The sequence below is a fragment of the Pelecanus crispus genome, chromosome 5 (assembly GCF_030463565.1).
Source record: "Pelecanus crispus isolate bPelCri1 chromosome 5, bPelCri1.pri, whole genome shotgun sequence".
Lineage (NCBI taxonomy): Eukaryota > Metazoa > Chordata > Aves > Pelecaniformes > Pelecanidae > Pelecanus > Pelecanus crispus.
In genome coordinates, this window is record NC_134647.1 from 42,744,180 (window position 1) to 42,760,411 (window position 16,232).

General features: G+C 41.0%; 1 protein-coding gene across 3 annotated transcripts in view; it reads right to left on the reverse strand.

Moving 5' to 3' along the window:
- The window catches only part of AGAP1 (ArfGAP with GTPase domain, ankyrin repeat and PH domain 1), a 402,330-nt gene that overhangs the window by 200,451 nt on the left and 185,647 nt on the right, over positions 1-16,232 (reverse strand). For all 3 annotated transcript variants that reach the window (XM_075710335.1, XM_075710334.1, XM_075710333.1), the window contains exon 7: positions 10,591-10,718. In XM_075710335.1, coding sequence (XP_075566450.1) covers positions 10,591-10,718 — 128 coding nt within the window. The remainder of the gene's footprint in view (positions 1-10,590; positions 10,719-16,232) is intronic.

The following is a 16,232-nucleotide window of genomic DNA, read 5'->3' on the forward strand; positions in this document are numbered from 1 at the left end:
AAAGATGGTGGTGTCAAGGAATGGCTTTCAGAGTAGAGTGGTGAGGACTCACTGTCCACTCTGCCATGACTGAACCAAAGTGGGGCAGGGAAAATGAGGGAGAAGGAAATCTAATGAAGCAACCATTAATGGGAAAAGGCACTGAACACACTGCAGATTAAAACTATGCAGCTGCAAGGCTCACCCCAGGAGAAAAAAAGATGACAATAAGCGATGAAGATGGTGGAGAAAAGAAAGATCACAACAGGGTTATGTCTCAAAACATTTAGAAGCCTCTTCTACAGAAAGGAAAGGAGAAAGGCAAGAAGGAAAGATTCAGGTGTTGTACACTTATGACAGGATTTGAACCACAAACTGTTGAAAATAAAAGGATACAGCTACGTTCTGTTTCATAATATTGATCAACTTAGCTGCCACCTTTTTTTTTTTTTAAACTGAAATTAACAGATTTCTACCCTAAGTGTCTATTTCCCAAACAAAGCACATAAAGGATTCCCTAAAATTTTACATTTTAATGTTTCTCATCTTATAGCATCATTTTATACTTTTTGGCAATGAGGCACTGTCTCCTGGATTTTTAAGTGATTTATTTTCCAGGAGCAAGTAACTCCTAAAGGAAAACACATACATGTTGGTCATTCTAGTCCCCAAAGACAAATGTTCCTATACAGACATTTTCTATAAAAGAAGTCCTGCAGGCAATGTTTCTCTTCACACATATCAACCCTACTGGATTTCCAACTTTGTAAATAAAATTCTGAGGTGGTTTCAAAGTAAGCCGTGTCAAATCCACTGGCCGGAAAAACAAATTAATCTATTTTAATAGAAGACTTAAAAGGGGAAAAATTCAAGGCTTCCACAAAAACAAAGCATGGCCACCAATACTGAACAAGCTCCCACTCCTACTGAGGGTGCCAATAATTAGTAAACATATGAAACTATATGGCTGCTCTAAAATACCTCAATAGAGAGAATGGGTTTGACAAGAAAGAGCTCATACATGACTTCCAAGTTATAGCTTGCACAGACAGGAGCAATGAAAACACAACCAGACAAGCACTTGGAAACCATATTCATGGTAACATCTGAACAAAATGCACTGCTAAAGGAAACAAAAGGTGGCAAGTGGTCTCCATCGGGTTGTTTGCTTGCACCAAATAGAAGTCTAGGGACCTTGCCATATTAAGATTGTAGAGAGCAGTTTCCTGCCATTGGTATGCAAGCATTTAATAACAAGTTCACTCGAGTGAAGTACAGGATTTAGGACGTGGCAATAACTATAATTCACAGAACTTAATGTTTGTCCCAACTCATAAAAATCAAGTCAGTGAATCTGAAGAACAATCTTCCTTACAGCACATGTAATCCAACACATATCTAATATAAACACATTTGCTGACTGTAGACAAACTGGTCAAATTTGTGGCAGTCAAAACCAATCAAATAAGCACTCTAATACCCACTGGGACATTACACAGCTTAACATTACCTTTTCAATCAAGTTTATACACTAAGATGCTCTCAAGACTTGGACATACCTGAGACCTCAGCATAAAGGGCCATTTCTGAGTCACTGCTCTAACCAGAGTCATTGGCAATAGGGACAGAGGTCAATCAAATGACTCTAGGTAGGGCAACTATTAGCCCCAGTAGAACCATTTACACAGATACAACCCTGTTTGGCATTCTCGGGTGACAGATTTTCCTGTCCTCGTTAAGGCAGCATGCCCATTCTGAAACTTGATTGGCTTCTGGACATACACAGTACAACCTTGTCTTTCCTTCCTGCTAGGAAGATACACAGCCTGATGGTGGTCAACGAACTTCAGCACACTGCTAGAGAAAACCCTGGAATTCTTTCATTTCGGGGATATGTAATTTCTAGAATGCACCTTGTGTGAATGGCCAATACTCCATTTACAGAAATGTATACCTTTAGTATCTACACAGGCTTCTAGCTTTGTTACCACATAGACTGATGCTGTAAAAAACTAAAGGTCATGGCAGCAAGCACAAATTTAGCAGAATATTGTCACCACACTGTTACCAGACAAGAACAACTCAGATGAAGCTATCAACCTGGCACAACTTGACCAAACAGGTCCATTCAATGCAGTTACCTCAAAGGCAGACACTGCCAACGAAAGCGTTAAAGCCTGTAACAAGATTCCTGCCGGTACCTCATTTAAAAAAAAACAAAACTAAGAACAACAACAAACACCACCCCCCAAAAAACCCACCAAAAAGCTTTGTACACAATGTCCACAGTTCTGTGCAGAAAAAGGATTGAATCAGGTCAAATCCCACTCTTTCAAAGCTTTTGTGTACTTCAGATTTCCTCAGTAAACAAATTGGTGAGTAATTTACCTGGTTTGATGGGAGCTCAGCAGTGACCTGCATTAAGAAAAGGTTGGACTTAACCTCATATTTGCAAGGGGCATGTTCCTGACTGGCCCATTATACAAAGAAGGCAAAATATTCACCTTATATCTTATATAAATTACCTGATATTGCCAAATGGTTCATAAAGCTTAGATAGTACAAATGTCAGGCCAAACCACTGAATGAGGGCACAGGAAGAATAAAGCTGAAATATTTCTTCTTGACAAGTAACCCAATACAAACAGAATAATTTTTTTTTTCTGCTCTCTAGATATATCAGGATGCCCTCCAGAAAATTCTAACCACTGCTTGAGGAGAAAATGAGGGCAGCAGGTCCTACTTCTGAAACAGGCAAGAGACTGACACAGCTTCAGGGAGCCTGGGAACTGTTGGAATAAAGCAAGCCTTGATCGAAAGCACAGATTACATACCCTATGACAGAATGCATTTGGTGCCTGCACCTTCTGTTCTTGGGGAAAGCAGGGAAAAACGTACTTCTGTAGAAACACAAGCCTCGTGGAAAATTCTTTAGTCGGGACACTTTTTTTTTTTTCCCCACTTGTGTACAATTTCTCTTCTGAAAGTCACATTATCTCAGTCTTTCATCTGAAAACACTATAGATGGGAGTCCAATTTACTCACGGGATTTTGGTGATATACAGCCACACATCTGAAGACAGATCAAGGAGGAAACTGTTTAGCCCTTGCCTCAGCAAAAGCCAGAAAGCTTCAAGCATGCTGCCATGGAATACAAATTTGACAGCAGATTTCAAACCTAGGTCCAGATAAATTACTCCAGAGATTTCAGCAAGCCCAGCCCTCCACAGTAAGACCAAACTGTCTTGTAATAATTGTATTATTTTCCCATATTTAGCAGTTTAACCTCATCTTTTGGAACATATTAGAACTTGTCCATCTCAGGACCTTTTGCCTTTTCTCATTGTAACAGCAAGGTAGAGGAAAGAGCAGATCTGTCCTATCAGACAAACCAAAGAGCTCCAAGAGAATCTGAAGACAACTTCTGAGGCTAAAGTAAGTTGGCACATCCAAAAAAAATTCATCTCAATGAAATTACGAATAACATTTAATTAACCAAATGTGACAATAGGCCTCAATTAACTATAGTGACAGCAACTGCGTTATGAACTGGAAAATCTGAGAGAAGATCAAGTCTGAGTCTGAAGTTTAATAGACGTTAGAAAGGAAAAAGATAACAACGGGCATAAGAAAACCTAACACAGGAACATTACTGTGGTCCCGTGAAGAGAAAGAAAGGAGGAAAAAGTACACTGATAGATGCACTGAGTTTTAACATTTGTGTCCTAGAGAATGCACTTCCAGACACACGTGCACTGTGTGTGAAACTATGTGCGTGAACAGAGGAGAATATATACACATACATACATATATATAAAATGCTTATTCTAAATAAGTGTTAGAGATTACTTAGAAATAGCCCTGTAAATACAAAAGGATTATGACCTATGTTGCAATGGTACTGTTTTCACTTCTCTTTTAGTTTTTGTTTTGCAATTACATGAAAGAGCTGAAAGAAAAGCTAGTTAAGCAATGTAGTCTCATCTTTATTCAAGTACCCAAAATATTAAATAGAATATTTCATCCCGAATGACCCCTACTATAAATAAGATAATTGTACCCTACTATTTAGTGCTTATCCATAATCACGTCTCATATACAGTAAAATAATGGATGATTAAACTGGCTGCATTTTGCTTTTAATAGTTTAATTTACATATTTAGACAATCATGTTGTAGTAAAAACTTTACGGAGGCACAGCGCAAGCATAAATAATGCATCTTTACAGATTTTCAGAAGGTAGAAGGGAGCAAGCTTGTGTGCTAGCCATACCTGAGCTACAGTTTAGTAAAGTGTATGTTAAGCTCCACACCATTCTCAGGTACACTGCAAATATCCTAGGAGAGCATCACTGCTGACCAGTAACACAGTTCTTTGCACTGCAGTCAACATGTATAATGATTCTGCAGGTGACTTTACACAGTAGCACTCACTACTCAGGTAATATTTTTAAATTCAGAGCATGGAAGGTGTGGTGTCTAAGGTCCCTCTCTGTCACGGCAGAATACATGTAGTACAGGCAGACATGGAAACATAGTGCCATTTCAATCCCCTCTCACAACAGAACATAAACAGCTGACTTCCATGAAAGGCAGCAACTGTGAAAATACATGCAGACTACAGATTTCATGGAAGTATAGTAACTGGTAAATAATCTTTTCATTTTTACCTTCAAAAGTGTAGTCCACCAGTAAGCTCACACTGCTGTGACTCCTAGCTGGAATCTCCACATTATCAATTTGACTGAAGACAGGCCCGAAGTCTTTCACACAAACAGCAACTACAGGTGTCATGCCACAGGATTTTCAGAAGTTTTTACAACAGTGTAAACTTAAAAACAGGCACAGCTCCAGGTAACTACTCAACAGGTTATCCAGTAACAGGGCTACTTCACATGGATTTCTGATGCATCTTGAGCTCAGGTGGAATGCACTGAGGACCAAAGGTGGTGCCCACCTGAACAGCCTCCTGGTTTTTGGAACAAGATGATCTCCACTTTCAGGGTCTAAGCAAACAGCCCTTTGGAACTGCTGGATATTAATGCTATTCTTGTAAGTTAATATCTTAAATATGTCAGGTATAAAGGACAAGCAACTCCTTCAGTACAGGAATGAGTTTAGGGAAATAGAATGTCTACGTGGTTTTGTGATGTAAAGGGAACTCATGCTATTTTGAAGTAAGATTTAGCATGGTCTACCAGCATATCATACCTAGAAAGACTGGCAAGCAGCGGGGGAGTGGCTGGAATAAAAGGTGGGACAGAGGTGGGGAGGACACTAGATACAGAAGTGACTGGTCTGTACCCCCATGGTGTGTGTTTCTTGTTGATGGCCAACGGAAAAAGACCTATCCCAAGATGCCCTGTGGCCGATAAGAGGCCTTCAATACACTAACCAACACTTCTTCCTCTCAAAACAACTCAGTTTACCTCTTGAAGTGTTCAGAAAAACCAGAAGCTGAGCTGCTGACTGAAGTACTTCTCAATGCATCAGACAGAATAATTGTTTACTAGCAAAATATGAGCAATATTGCACCATCCTTCTTACTGACAGAGTATGTAATCATAGAATCATTTAAGTTGGAAAAGACCTTTAAGATCATCCAGTCCAACCATTAACCTAACATTACCAAGTCCACACTAAACCAATCAAGGGTAGACTAGACTAAACCATGCCCCGAAGTGCCACATCTACCTGCTTTTTAGAACACTTCCAGGGATGGTGACTCCACCACCTCTCTGCGCAGCCTGTTCCAATGCTTGACCACCCTTTCCGTGAAGACATTTTTCCTAATTTCCAACCTAAACCTCCCCTGGCACAGCTTGAGCCCATTTCCTCTCATCCTATCGCTAACTACGTGGGAGAAGAGACCAACACCCACCTCACTACAACCTCCTTTCAGGTAGTTGTAGAGAGTGATAAGGTCTCCCCTCAGCCTTCTCTTCTCCAGACTAAACAATCCCAGTTCCCTCAGCTGCTCCTCATAAGGCCTGTGCTCCAGACCCTTCACCAGCTTTGTTGCCCTTCTCTGAACACGCTCCAGCACCTCAATGTCTTTCTTGTAGTGAGGGGCCCAAAACTGGACACAGTATTCCAGGTGCGGCCTCACCAGTGCCGAGTACAGGGGGACAATCCCTTCCCTGCTCCTGCTGGCCACACTATTCCTTATACAAGCCAGGATGCTGTTGGCCTTCTTGGCCACCTGGGCACACTGCTGGCTCATGTTCAGCTGGCTGTCTACCAACACCCCCAGGTCCTTTTCTGCCAGGCAGCTTTGCAGCCACTCTTCCCCAAGCCTGTAGCGTTGCATGGGGTTGTTGTGACCCAAGTGCAGGACCCGGCACTTGGCCTTGTTAAACCTCATACAGTTGGCCTCGGCCCATCTATCCAGTCTGTCCAGGTCCCTCTGCAGGGCCATCCTGCCCTCCAGCAGATCAACACTCCCACCCAGTTTGGTGTCGTCTGCAAACTTAACTGAGGGTGCACTCAATCCCCTCATCCAGATCATCAATAAAGATATTAAACAAGGCTGGCCCCAAAAACAGAGCCCTGGGGAACACCCCTCGTGACCGGCTGCCAACTGGACTTACCTCCATTCACCACTACTCTCTGGGCTCAGCCACCCAACCAGTTTTTTACCCAGTGAAGACTACGCCCATCCAAGCCATGACATGCCAGCCTCCCAAGGAGAATATTATGGGAGATGGCGTCAAAAGCTTTGCTAAAGTCCAGGTAGATGACATCCACAGCCTTTCCATCATCTACCAGGTGGGTCACCAGGTCATAAAAGGAGATCAGGTTGGTCAAGCAGGACCTGCCTTTCATGAATCCATGCTGGCTGGGCCTGATCCCCTGGTTGACCTGCACTTGCCTGTTGAGTTCACTCAATATGAACCTCTCCATAATCTTTCCCGGCACCAAGGTCAGGCTGACAGGCCTGTAGTTTCCCGGGTCCTCCTTCTGGCCCTTCTTGTAGATGGGCATCACATTGGCAAGCCTCCAGTCATCAGGGACCTCCCCTGTTAACCAGGACTGCTGATAGATGATGGAAAGTGGCTTGGCAAGCTCCTCTGCCAGCTCCCTCAGTACTCTCGGGTGGATCCCATCTGGCCCCATAGACTTGTGAGCATCCAGGTGGCATAGCAGGTCATTAACTACTTCCTCCTGGACTATGAGGGCTCCATTCTGGTCCCCATCCCTATCCTCTAGCTCAGGGGCCTGAGTACCCTGGGGATGACCGGTCTGGCTGTTAAACACAGAGGCAAAGAAGGAATTAAGTACCTCAGCCTTCTCCTTGTCCTCGGTGACAATGTTCCCCCCCCACATCCAGCAAAGGATGGAGATCCTCCTTGGCTCTCCTTTTATTGCTGATGTAATAGTTCTGTCCATCAGGAATCATGAATGAGATCCTTGGATTTGAGAATAAAACTCTTTGCATACATTCTGTGCTGCCCTGAAAGCCAACATATGTATGTGAAGTACACCAAGGGTTATTGACTCTGGCTATTAAAGGTTTCCAAGTAAAACCCTCACCTTGACTGACATACATGCATTATAAACAAAAAGTCAGAGAAGGAAAACAGAAGCAGCACCTACTGCAAACACAAGGGGATTTTGTCATTGGAATAGGAAGCATCTCATTCTGCGAAACAGGCCTCTGGAAATATGTAAGTGCATGAGTGTAGACGTATCTCAGAGCATTTTCTGGAAGGGGACACTACCTAGGTGATCACCACATAGGACTACTGAACATGAGTGTAGATAAGCATCTAAACACACAAACAAGTCTTTCATCATTTGAAAACTGAAACTACCAGGTGGAGAAGCCTTTGCTGGTATTTCCCCCAAGGTATGCTAAGGACTAGACTGGGTAAGGTGACACTTCCCACCCCCCACCCCCCACCCCCCTTTCTTTTTTCCTTTCTCTAAAGCCTAAGCTCTTGACTGCAGAGTCATCTGAAGAGTTTGCAGGAGTTAGATCACCAGAGTGATCCAAACAGAGAAGGAACAATATCTCACTTTATCTGAAGTGATCTGTGTAACCACTGCTTCTGAAGGCCTTCACTCCTGTGGAGAATGCAAGTGGCAGGGCACTGTAATGATAACATTTTTGATTCATGGAGGAAATCTTCAGTGAAACATCATTACGTCAAAAGAGATGTTCTAAAGGGCAAGACACCAGCCAGTCTTCCAGCCAAGATCAGAGATGGTAAATCTTTCCCCAGATCATCTTAAACTTGGAATTGCAGTTGCAAAGTTCTTTTAAGTCTAGGATAAGGATTCAGCTTCCTTTCATTAAACAAGGTCATACTGCCTTTAAGTGTAGCACAAAGGCGATAAGACATGAAACAGATTTATGGCCTATACTTTTAGGCATGACATCAGTCTTAGAAGACAGACATCTTTGACTGGTGTTACAGTTGCCCCGTTAGATAATTATGCCAGCTGGAAAAGGCAGTAAAGAACATTATTTCATTTTTATTGAAACAGATTGTAGGGATTCTTATCACAAAAACACCTTGTCTTGATTTTCCCCAAACAGTCCTTATCACTGGCAAGAAGTTTGCTGCGTAGGTGAAGTACTTGTCTAGAACTTGGTATTTGCTGTTGGCTTCCAAACTAAACTTGGGTAGGAAACTGGTGAGAGCGTGGATATTTGACGTTCTTCATCAAACAAGCTTCATGAACAAGAAGGGTGACCGCAACTGCTTTAAGACAACGCAGAATACAGAGATGCAGCTGGCTAAGATTGGGTTGTACAAAACATCATCTATCCTCCTTAGGAAATCTTGATAAAGTATATAGTCATCAGCAGACTGAGTAAACTAGGTCATTCTTGGATCCAAGAGCAAGGTCAGTACTGGAAATGGTGCCATTTGTTCTCCACATTTCTGTGACAGCATGTTTCCTCTTTCACCACTGAACAGGATGGGTCTCAGATAGCCCCTACAGGCAGCATAGTTCCTCTTAGTCTAAAAGCATGAACATACACAACTGCCCAGAGGAAATTGTTTGGAAGAAAGACATTTCACATAGAGGGTTAGTTCCAAGCGCAATGAACTGCTCAGCAAGAGCTTGGTCAAGTTCTTGGTCAATGTCACATATGACAAGAAAGGGGAGAACCTCTTCCACATGAGGAACTTTTACTTCACCAGAAGGTGCCAGGGTTCTTCAGAAGAGTCATGCACCTTAGCACCTGCTTTAGAAAGGGGCTTCTGAAGTTCAGCATTTTCTTTTGGCATAATCAGCAGAAGTGACAGTCACAGTCTGAGGTTGGTATCTGGACTCAGCTCAAGCAGAACACCTCACAGCAAAGAACTCTAACACCAAAGTGGCATCTCCATCTTCAGAGTTAACACAATGGTGGAAGTTTCCACTAGGGCACAGAAGGAAACCAGTCACTATGACCACAGAAGAACCAGAGCCTTCATCCTGTGGTATAAATCTAAACAGAGTGCTTTCAGAAGACAGTAACATGTCAAATAAAAGGCGGGGCGTGGGGGGAGCAACAAAACCTTTTCCCCAAAGATAGAACACTTCTTCACTATACTGCTTTTTGCCAAAAAGCAGACACTCTCAGTGGAGGAAAAAGGTCCATATATAAAATAAAACCTCACATGGGTGGCTCCAGACTGCAACATAACCTTAGAAGACTTTGGCATATTATTGAGTTAGACTGAAAAACACACCAGGAGAGCTGGTGGATATCAGACATTTCAGAGTGCTATAGTGGCAATCAGGAAACCAGGCCACAGCTCTGGCCACAGACTGTAAGGGTCAAAATGATGGCCCTATACATCCATCTGTTGAGTGAGAGAGCACAGCAGGAGCACAGTCTGCCTGGCTGCAAAGGTCTTTGGTCTGAATGATACAGCTTATATACATCCTAACTGTGAATGTACACAGAGATTATCACTTCACACTAGAAAACAAAGATACTGAGGAAGGGTATCACAAAGGAAATGCAGGAGAGTGTATTAACATATGTGGGTAAAAACAGCGCAAGTTAGAAAATTTTGGTATTAACCATATGTTTCCAAAATGCCATCAAGGCCACCAGACTTTCCTGCCATACATTAAGGTAGCATTTTGTTTTGGTTTTACACATAGTATCTACAAGTCAATAGCAACATAGATCACTATGTCATTAAAGGGGAATCATTTCAATTGAGCATAACAGACAGGCAATTACAGCTGTGCACATTGCTCACAAATGTAAAATTCTAGCTCGTTAACCACCAAGATACACCAGCTATCATCACTCAGCACACAGCTGAATGGGAACAACCAAAAACATAGTGAGGTAAAACACAGTACAGCAAATCCTGCTATTGTAACAATTGGTCTACACGGAACAGCAGGCTGCTGGCATAAATCAGTATGATCAAAGATGGCTTTAAAGCCAAACTATCTTACTGCAGCAGTTTCTTGAAACAAAGTCAAGCCAATTAAAAAAAAAAAGAATTGCTTCAAACTACAGATTACTGATACCTTTCAAAAAGATGCCAACTATCTATATCAAGCAGCAAAAAGAGCACTGGCATTAAATACATGAGATGAAAAGCAACCTATCAGTTCCTTTTTCAAGCAAGCATTTGTTATAGTCTGTACCTGGCTGATATGTACGGCAGAAACCTGGGCAGAACACACGGATGAGTGGCTTGGAGAGTTTGGTAGAGATTTGCAGGGTCCAATTGAGAGCTGCTGTTTCTTCCTTGTTGCAACAATCTTCTGAGCAACTAAAGAAAAAGAAAACATACAGGCAGGTAAGCTACAGTACACACTGTAAAATATGGTATGTCAAAGATACACAGAATGCACAAAACAAGGTTTTCCATTGCCAAAGCTTGCTCCAAAAATTGATTGTAATACATCCAATTAAGGTGACAGATGCTGGTGGAACACATTATGCTCCATGTGAGACTCCAGCTCTGTTCTCCACGTGGATGAAATTTCTCCAGAACTCTCACTCCACCAGGTGAGCACCAGAGAACCAGGAACATCCAAGCAAAAGGGGAAAAGGCAGATGTGCAAGTTACAAAAAGCAATACCAGGAATGCTATAACAAGTCCACTCTATGCTTCTAATATCACACTGACAAAACTTATGGTAGTACATATTTTCCGTTCTTCTTTGGGATGTTCTCCTTGCAGACAGAAGATAAATACGAGCAACACTTGACTAACAATCTAGTTTGAGTGCACCTCAGTGCTATTTACTAGTATTATCCTGGAAGGTGTCCTACATCAGAGAGTGAAGGCTCATTAGGAAAGTTATCACTCCCAGTCCAAGCAGGTTTAGTTTACAAGAAGGTACTCTCTGCTGCTGAGGAATAAGGTGGACTTTTCTTAATTACTGGCCACTGCATCAGGACAATCAGTTTTGGAAACCACAGGTTTAAAGTGTTTGACACAAACAATAATCAGAATTATAAAATAATAAAACTGATAAAGGGTCCCTGACACAGAATACCTGGATTAGTGGTGCCACACATCACATCCCATTCAAATTCATTATGGAAAAAAGCTGTATCATGATTTCTAGTTTTAGCTTTTATTACTTAGCAGCACTAGCACAGCTGAAAAAATGCCAAGTTTATTTTGCAATTTATTAAGAAACTTTCTTCAACATGTAAAGAAAAGTAGCATTTATCAAATGGATACAAGGATCAGAGTCATTAACATCTCTATATACAGCTTCGCAGTCTCACAATAAAAAATGGAAACAGAGCTGACTTGAAATGTAGCAACTTCCATACCTCTCCTATAATTTTTCAATTTTAAAAAGTCAAACTATTTCAGAAATTAGTTGTGTGAAACACTGGAATTTCAGTTCATCTGCTGTTCAGCTAAGGCCTTTGGAAAGAGCTCCTTTAAGGTCATAAATATTTTAGAATAAAATCCTTTATACTACATTTGTTGCCTACCTTTTGGGTCACAAATTAAAAAGTAAACAAAATTTCAGTCTTCAGAAACAGAAACTAGTGTAGTAGCTAATCAAAACCACTAACTAAATTTAGCTTCCTTGCATGCAGTAATCTTCATGAAGTGAAGCTTGTGCGAAGGAGTCTGTAGTCACTTTCACCATCTCCACCAAAATGGGTCAGTGAGGCAGAACATCAACAATTACTGGCATCTACTTAAAAAGTCACAGAAACTTGTTGTAATTAAACTAACAGCATTCAATCTGTCTTGTTGATAAAATATAAAAAGATATTTCTGTAAATTCCAAGATTATTTTTGCTCAATACGTTATAACACAGGCAGAGATATTGTTTAGCAGTGTAAGCATACAATTTCTTCTCAAATGAATGCAATTTTAATAACAAACTGGTCCATGGCTTATGTTTTTCATGTAAATGAATGATGGCATAACCATGATTTAGTGAGAATACATTGTATAAAAAATGGCTCGTATATATGAAGAAGCAGCTTCATTAGTTACATCCCACCTCCAATAGGCCTCTTATCATCCTGAAAGGATGATATCAATTAATTTATCTTCCCCTGGCATATTGATCATAACCTTCATCAGCTAATCATGTTTAAATTACAGAGGAATATCGTAGCACTCTGTCATTTCAGACCCATTGGTTTATTGATCTGAAGCCTGGAAAGCCATATATTAAAATATTTTAAAACACATTAGTGAATGCAGAGAGCAAACCGAAGGTCAGATTTTAACATATGCACATGGATTTGTCTTCATCATATGTGGTAAAGACCTAAATTAAGACCAAAACTGAATTAAAACCACACATGAATGAAAAATACCTTCTCAGCAAAAGCTTCCACTCACACATGGGAGAGGTAATTAGTCAAGGAAAATATTTACCTCTTTCCTTCAATCTGAATATAGGTGTGTTTGTAGCATCACATTAACACACATAATGCAGTCTGGCCAAATTACCACTCTAGGAATGCACAAGGAAAAAAACCCAAGACAGTCTGAACTCCCCTACTCGAATGCACGACCAGAACACTAGCTAAGCACTACAAAAGCAGACACTAAAAAAATAAATAAATTTTTAAAAGCAAAAAAAAGCACAAATTGTTACTCCAGAAATGTGACGAGTAATCCACAAAGCAGCTGGAAACTAAACCTTACACAGAGCAGTACAAAGGGTAATTTATCCTGTGCACTGTAAAAATGGCAAAATTGCAGCAGAAGATCTAATGTTTCCTACTTAAAATCATGCTAAAAATTCTAGAATAGACCATTCTTAGCCTCAAATTTCTTAGCTCTTCCCTCTGTTAGAAAAATGATGTGCCCCCTAATGGAAATCCCCTTCTGAGCTGCCAAACCTTCCCAATTCCCCCTCCATTTCGGCAACATGTCTAATATCCCCCGGCAGAGCATGATTCCTCCTGCTTCTCCCCTCTCTTCATTAGACAATCCACTCTCCTTTGAGACACCAAACAGTTTTTGCTTCTTTCATTGCAGTCATGTAGCCATCACTCCATAATTAGATTGCATTCAATATTCAAGTGAATAGCTCAGGGCTACTTGCCCTTGGATATGATGGTGATACGAGCTTCAGAAGTACCTAAAGGAGTACCCTGACCCTTCAAAGTTTGCAACATATGAAAGACGTGACTGATCATCTGTGGGGCAATTGCTGGACTGTCAAAAGACCTACTGTGCTCTTTCTAAAGCTACCTTGAGAGAAGAGATGAAACCTAAATCTTGCCCATCAGAAGTCAATAAAAGGGGTTCAGCACATATCTCCTCAGCAGTGCTGCTGCAAATTCACATTTTCTACGTCTTCTATTCCAGAGAAGAAAGCCTGGAAATACACAAAACTTAAAATGGCTGGCACTGAAAACCCCACAGATCTGCTAACTCCTGCTGCTGACATCTTCAGACACAGTAGTTAGGGAGGAAAAAACCCACAGTTCAATGGTTGTGTAGCAAGAGAGAAATACACCATAATTGTAAGAACTAACACCAGATCCAGAGAACAGCCATGCTACATTGCTTGTTAAGCCCAAACCCCATTTCTGTTATTACATCTTTGTTAGGACTCGAAGTGATGATCACTCATTAGCTGCCTAGCGGTGGTAGGAAAAATCCTCAAACCAAGACATTTTGTTTCCACAACTACAACTATACACAAGTTCACACCGGATTTATGAGCAACTTTGTCAGAGTATATCAAAATATATCCAAAAGCATTTTTTTTTTTTTCCAAAGGCAGTAGCACCACCACAACAGTTTAGGCAGCTGAGTGGCTAGGTGGAACCTCTACTGCAAGACATAGAACAATAAATATTGCTCTTCAGGAATGCCTCATGTAAGCTGTGGCCACACGTAAACATCTTTTTGCTGTTACTGAAAGCCGACTAGTGTACTTCATTAACCAATTTAAGGCTACTCAGAGTCAAAATCTTCAGATTAATATTCAAGTGCCTGTAATTGAAATGTCAGTCCAGAGGAAGCTATACAATTAAACCAAACATTGTTCTATAAACTGAGTAGAGAATGCAAGAAAGCAGAAATATTTTTGCCCCAGAGCTTTCAGGTTCCATCTCATCCCAAAGATGATTCAGTGCTTCTGAATTTAATGTAAATATACTTGCCAAGATATGTTTCTAAAACAGATGAATACTGACTTAATCTATGCAGCAAATATCAAAAATAATCAAGATAGTGACAAGTATGTCAACTATTTTTAAAAATCAATTGCATTCTCTCTAATTTCATATATTCAATTCAGCTACCAATTTCAGAGAGATTTTTATTGTAAGCCATCTATCTGTAGTATGAAAAGCTGAACAAAATTTATTTGCGAAGTCAAGAACTCTTCTGCAAATAAACAGGGATATGACAAGGATATTTAGAGTTGTAAACCAGGAGAACTGATATTTACCAAATATTTGGTCTTTGGGGAAGACTGATGCTTATTTCTTATACATTTAAACTTAGTTTCACAAGCCAGAATGACTAGAAGTTGTATTTTGCTTTAAGGCCTTGTTAATTAAAAGCATGTGAAATTCCTGGTCTGCAAGATGAATAAAATGTCCAAGTTTGGAGAGAGAGCTCTTGACTTGAATGCCTGTTCTTCCATGCCTGACCTAGCTCACCAAAACAAAATTAACCTTCCCACCCCCTGCCACTTTCATTTCAAACACTACTTTTTGTTAGTCAAACTACTCATTCGTAAGCAGCTCCTGCTAACTTCTTGCCAGATCGTTTATTGGAAGGACCATACCACTAAGCAGGAAAGCTCAGTTGGTCTAGCAGTCTCTGAGCTGTAAAGCAAGGTTTCAGCACTCTAGCTCAGCAGATCTGCGTTGCAAACCACCACCGTTTCCATTTGCACATATAAAAAGTTACCCATACGCTAATTTTCGCTAAACAAAGCTCTCCTATTCCACTCTCAAGGCATGGGGCTGACTGTCGGAGGACTAAATTCCCTCGCAAGAGGAATAGCAGGTCACCTCCTCTCCCGGAAACCCAGAGCTGTGCCTCCATAATGAACCGACTCCTCTTTGTGCTCTGTTTCGGAGCTAATCACCATTAGAAATACTGTTGCCAGAGTAACTGCTCTGACAGAGTTGTCTTCCCTTGGTTCAAAGGGCTGTTCACATGTCAACTTCTCGTGCAGTGTGAGGCTGCTTTGGCGGGGGCAGCCAGGTCTCTAAAATCTCATTAGCACAGCTTCATTCAAGTATAAGGACAAGGCAGGCAGAGACCTGGGGGAAAATACTCCTTACAAGAAGTTCAAGACACAAGGTAAGACTGTCTCATTGAGCTTCACACCTCTTAAAACTGAAATCACAAAGGTACTTCTGCATCGTACAATAGATGCGTTTACGGAAACCTCGGCTAGCCTGAGACCTGATCTCTCCCCAGTTTTAAGATGGGTCCTGGAAAATGTCCAGAGGTTTCAACAATCTGATCGCTGCTCTCTTTCCCAAAAGGCAGTGAATAGAGTTACCGCTGCACCCTTTACATTGCTTTTTACCACAGAACACTTGAAATAATAAAAGGGAAGACTCCAGGCACACAATACCTGTAACATCTGGTGATGTTTCTCTTCTCATTTATCACCGGTACAAGAGTACTGCATATTTAGGAGATGCAAACAGTCTTCTCGAATTACCACTAATTTAAATCAAAATTGGTTTCTCAAAAACATGTATAAGACCATTTATCTCCGCTGTGTGTATGAGTAAACACCAGGTTCAGTTAAAACGTGCCACTTTGTGCAAAAGATGGGAATGCAAGAAACATGCAGTAAATTTTCTTCC